The 5,699-nt window shown below is 47.7% G+C and overlaps 1 protein-coding gene across 1 annotated transcript in view; it reads right to left on the bottom strand.

The window, feature by feature from the left end:
* Positions 1-3,990, bottom strand: part of LOC122553912 (nesprin-2-like) — a 73,008-nt gene extending 69,018 nt beyond the window's left edge. The window contains exons 1-3 of the mRNA XM_043698419.1: positions 3,842-3,990; positions 2,627-2,721; positions 521-755 (exon numbers count right to left, since the gene is read on the bottom strand). Of these exons, the coding sequence (XP_043554354.1) occupies positions 521-755; positions 2,627-2,721; positions 3,842-3,913 (402 nt within the window). The 5' untranslated portion in view covers positions 3,914-3,990. The remainder of the gene's footprint in view (positions 1-520; positions 756-2,626; positions 2,722-3,841) is intronic.
* Positions 3,991-5,699: the final 1,709 nt, after the last annotated feature.

The raw sequence follows: 5,699 nt of genomic DNA on the forward strand, positions 1-5,699 counted from the left end.
GGGGAGGGGTCAAGGCTGCTCGGGGGGTCAAGGCTGATCGGGGCGGGGGGAGGTCAGGGCTGATCGGGGGGGGGGGGGGGGCCAGGGCTCTTCTCCACCCACCCACCTGTCCGCCACCCTGTCTTCCCTTTCAAAGAGACAACACAGGCCTGATGGACAGACTGGCCTCTTCCTGCACTGTGTGATAGTACGCCTGTGATGGGCTGGAATTATTCAGTGTATTTTGATATTTAAACAACTGTTTAAACCCATTGATAGTTAGTGATAAATTGAACACTAGGAGCAGGCATTGCCCAAAATTGGGAATTCCTTCTCCAGCAGAAGGCCTTCTCCCAGTTTTCGGAGTTGAGGAGGCAGTGTTGGGCTGGAGGTTAGCTCAAGGTGACCCAGTCCCACCAAGGTGCCTGACCTATCACACATTCAGAAGACAAGGTCCCCTCAGTGTTGAGACCCCCCCTCGGTATTGGGCCCACCCCTCCTCAGTATCAGGCAAGGAGCATTAAGGAACAAAACGACTTACCTTCACCTCCTCCAGCAGCATCCAGAGCTGCTGCAGACTGTAACTGCGCAGATCGCCCATGGCCTGCAGTATGTTTGACGTGTCAGTAAGCAGCTTACGCAGTCTGGCCACAGAGTTGCCATGGTGACACCATTGGTTGGCGAGGGTGGTAATGATGTGTTGGCGTTGCCAGACTTTCTGGACCAATCTGCACCAGCGTTCCTTCAGCGCCGAGAGATTCAGGACAAAAGTCCTTCTGGGGAGGCAGACCGACAGTATTAGAAAACAAACCTGCCTCAGTTCTCCCTGAATCTGGCAGTTCACCACTGGGTGCAATGGCCCCACTGATACTGGGACCATAAAGAGATCATTCTCTCTAAGCCTTGCCCGTACACTAGGGCCTTACATTCTTCCTGGTCTGTAGGGCAGGAAGCAGCAAGTTCAGAGCACTACAATATTGGCCTTCACAACAGCACTCAACCATTCAAACAGTGACCATTGAGAATCACAGAATCATTACAGCACTGAAAGAAGCCATTCAGCCCATCCTCCCTGCACTGGCTCCATCCCTTAATGCCAACCACCTGCCTTTGCCCCATGTCCTGCACATTATTCCTGTCCAATGATGGACATCTTTTTCAAAACGATGGAGTAGGATGGTACAGACGTATCGGTGACAGCTAGCCTGCAGAAAGGTGCAGATCGGCAGGGATATTTAAGCAGATAGAGAAAATACTTAAAGTTGAAGACTACCTGAGAGAGGACTGGGGGGTCTGTGCTAATGGCTGCCTAGCGACCCTCTCTGAAGTGAGAGTTTTGTTGGAGCCATTATCCATATCATCCAATACCCTGTTCAATGTCTCAACTGAACCTGCCTCCCCCACATTTCCAGGTAATGCATTCCACACCCAGGCTCCTCACTGTGTGAGGATGGGTTTTTTTCCCCTCACTTTACCCTTGCTTCGTGTAAATTTACGCTCTCTCATTCGATTAGATTAGATTAGATTAGATTACTTACAGTGTGGAAACAGGCCCTTCGGCCCAACAAGTCCAAACCGACCCGCCGAAGCGCAACCCACCCATACCCCTACATTTACCCCTTACCTGACACTACGGGCAATTTAGCATGGCCAATTCACCTGACCTGCACATCTTTGGACTGTGGGAGGAAACCGGAGCACCCGGAGGAAACCCACGCAGACACGGGGAGAATGTGCAGACTCCACACAGTCAGTCGCCTGTTCCTTTTGAGAGCAGGGACAGCTTCTCCCTCTTTACTGTCCAGCTCCCCAGGATTTTGAAAATCTCTATCGAGTCTCCCTCTCAGCCACTTTCTCTCCCAGGAAAGCAGCTGCACCTTCCCCAATCTATCATCACTGAAGTTTCTCACCCTGGTACCATTTTTGTAAGTCACTCTGCACTCTCCCCAGTACATTCACATTCTCCTATAATGTGGTGCCCACTGTACACAACACTCCAGCTGGGGTCTAACAAGTGTCCTGTACAAACCCACCATCACCCCCCTGCTCATGTACTCCATGCCCCTGTGTATAAAGCCGAGGACACTGTGTGCTTTATTTACTGCTCTCTCCCCAGGTCCTGCCTCCTTTACTGATCTGTGCTCATGTATACCCAGCTCCCTGTGCTCCTGCATCCCCCTTTAGAATTGTTCCCCTATTATATGTTCCCCTCCAATGTTATTCTGACTAAAACACATCCACCTCACACTTCTCTGCATTGAACCACATCTGCCCCCATCCACCAATTCCTTTGGACCCCCACCATGTCCTCCTCACAGTTAGCAATTCGTCCAAGTTTAGCATCATCTGCAAATTCTGAAGCTGTCCCCTGCTCACCGCAAACCAGATCATTAATGTCAATCAGAAAAAGGGGGAGCTCTAACACCAACTCCTGGGGAGCTCCATCACAAATCTTCCTCCAGAAATATCCATTGACCATGACTCTCTGTTTCCTATCACCCAGTCAATGGAAACATTCGCACAGAAAGCGCAGGCAGAAACCAAGAGGAGCAGGAGGATCGCGAGCTGATGGAAAGGACAAACTGCCCAATTAAACGTCCTTGTCAGTTCATTAGAGAAGGTTTGGCTGCTCTGGTCATTGTCTCACCTGTCCTGGACATCACTGCTTGGAATCAGATTCTGGGCCTCCTGAACGATCGAATCAAGGATCTGATGTGCGATTGAAATCTCCACCTGGAAAAGCTGCAACAGGAGCAGAGTTAAAATTAACAGTGAGCTTACTGGTTATTTTCCACATTCATGGGGTATTGGCATCATTGGCAAGGCCAGCAGTTGCTACTTAGTCCTAATTGCCCTCCATAGCAATGGTGGGTCTGGAGTCACATGTAGGACAGACTCGGTAAGGACACAGACTTTCTTCCCTGAAGGACATCAGCAAACCAGGTGGGTTTTTATGTTTCCGTGCTGTACATCTCTATGACTCTAATGCTCTGGGAAACTGGGTTCAAACCTGGTGGAGCTGGGTAGCTGGTGGAATTAAATTCTAATGAATTAATTGAGAGTCAGTTTCAGTAATGGTGATTGTGGAATTATTGTCGATTGTCATACAAACCCCATCTGATTTGCTGATAGGGAAGGAAATCTGTGTCCTTACCGAGTCTGTCCTACATGTGACTCCAGACCCACCATTGCTCTGGAGGGCAATTAGGACTAAGTAGCAACTGCTGGCCTTGCCAATGATGCCAATACCCCATGAATGACGAAAAGCAGTGGACCCAGCACCGACCCTTGTGGCACTCCACTGGTCACAAGCCTCCAGCCATTCAGCCCCTCAATTCACATCAATCCTCCAAAGACCATCTTATCCAGACCCATGGTGAACACACCTAGCCTGCACATCCCTGGATACTATGGGCAATTTAGCATAACCAATCCACCTGACCTGCACACCTTTGGACTGTGGGAGGAAACCGGAGCACCCGGAGGAAACCCACGCAGACACGGGGAGAAGGTGCAAACTCCACACAGACAGTTGCCTGAGTGTGGAATCAAATTGGTGAGGCAGCAGTGCTAACCATGAGCCACTATGCTGCCCCAATAATTAAAGAGGGTTTGACTTGGTTTTGTAAGTATGGGGACCAGGAGGGGTTCAGGCAGGGGAATGGTGGTTTGGTGAAACCCCTATAAGATCTGAGGTAAGGAGTATTCTGCAGGCTAATGCTTACTTTGCCACAAATATAGCTGATTGTCTTAGAAGGTGTGGGCACACGGGCAGAGAGCTCAGGCACATTGGAACTGTCCTGACTTACTGAGTGGATAATATGCCAGTGATTCCATGGTGGTCTGCGGGGACTGATCTCACCTCATGAGTTTCCTGTTGTTCTTTCAGGCCCTCATAGCTGCCAGCAACATCAATCATCAGTGTCTCCTCCATCCTCTCCAGAAACTGTCTCCAATGCTCACACTTCTGACTGAAGCTCTCCTCTTGCAGCGTAGCAGCCTGCAGTTTACTGAAACCATTGATCATTTGGCAGAAATAATCAGCATTTCAAACTCAAGGTTGTAACAACAAGGTACATTCATATAGCAGCTTTGTAGTAATAAGATTTCACAATGCACTTCACAGCATTATCAAACAGAATCTGACGCAGCTGCATAAGGAGATCTTAAGGCAGGTGTCCAGATGTTTGGTCAAAGGGGTGGGTTTTTAGGAGTGTCTTAGAGGGACAATGTGAGGAGAAGAGATTTAGGGAGGAAATGCCAGATGGTGGGGCCCAGGACATGGCCAGCAACAGCAGACAGATGCCAGGATTACAGGAGGGAAGATATTTCACAGGATTTGGAGATGCAAGAGATTGTAGTCAGAGGGAGGGGAGAGGCCATGGAGGGGTTTGAAGACAAGGAGGTGAACTTTAAAATCAAGGGGCTGCTTAACTGGAAATCAACATAGGTCTTTAAAACCATAAGAAATAGGAACATTTTCCCTGACACATTTGGAATATTGCATGTAGTTCTGGTCACCACACTATCAGTGGCTGTGGAGAGTGTACAGAAACAGTTTACCAGGATGTTGCCTGTTTTGGTGGGTATGAACTATGAGGAGAGACTGGACAAACAATTTGTTTCTACTTGAACGTCAAGGATTAGGGGCGATCTGATAGCAATTTACAAAATTAAGAGAAGCGCAATAGAATGGATTTCCATCCCAGGGTAGAAATGTTAATTACTAGAGAACATAGGTGGATAGTTTAAAGGAAATGTGAGAGGCAGGTTTTTATTTTTACACAGAGGGTGGTAGGTGCCTGGAATGCACTGCCAGGGGAGATGTGGGAGGCAGATACAACACCAAGGTTTAAGAGGTACCTGGACAGATACATGAATAAGCACTATGGACAACGTAAAGGCAAAACATTGTTAGTTTAGATATGCATCATGTATTAGTGCAGTCTTGGTGGGCCGAAGGGCCTGTACCTGCTCTGATCTCACATTGCCCACGTCCACTTTCCTGCCCTTTCCCCATAACCTTGGATTCTCCAACAGATCAAGAATCTGAGCTGCCCCCTCAGCTATCTGTGGCAAAGAGTTCCAAAGTACCACAACCCTTCTCATCTCACTCTTAAATGCGCACCCCTTTATTCAGAGTTTATACCCTCCGGTCCTAGACTCTTCCATGAGGCGAAACATCCTCTCAGCATTGATTCTATCAAGCCCCTTAAGAATACAAAATGTTTCAATGAGATCACCTCACATTCTTCAAAACTCCAATGAGTAAAGTCACCACCTGTTTAACCTTTGCTCATAAGGCAATCTCACCATACCAGGGATTATTCTAGTGAATTTTCCAATGAACTGTCCTCAGTAGCCCAGATGTGATCTCATACTCCAACCCCTTTGAAATAAGGGCCAACATTCCGCTAGCCTTCCTGATTACCTGTTACCCCTGTGTACTGGCTTTCTGTGTTTCATGTACAAGTTCCCCAAGTCCCTTTGTGGCAGCTTTCTATAATTCTTCTCAATTTAAATATTCTCACAAAATGAACAACTTCGCATTTTTCCACATTATACTGCTTTTGACAATGTTTAGCCTACATACTTAACCCATCAAAATTACAAACTAAAATTACACAACACCAGGTTATAATCCAACAGGTTTATTTGGAGGCACTAGCTTTCAAAGTGCTGTTTCTTCATCAGGTGGTTGTCAAGTCGCACACAGAAAC

The sequence above is a fragment of the Chiloscyllium plagiosum genome, chromosome 10, assembly GCF_004010195.1.
Source record: "Chiloscyllium plagiosum isolate BGI_BamShark_2017 chromosome 10, ASM401019v2, whole genome shotgun sequence".
Lineage (NCBI taxonomy): Eukaryota > Metazoa > Chordata > Chondrichthyes > Orectolobiformes > Hemiscylliidae > Chiloscyllium > Chiloscyllium plagiosum.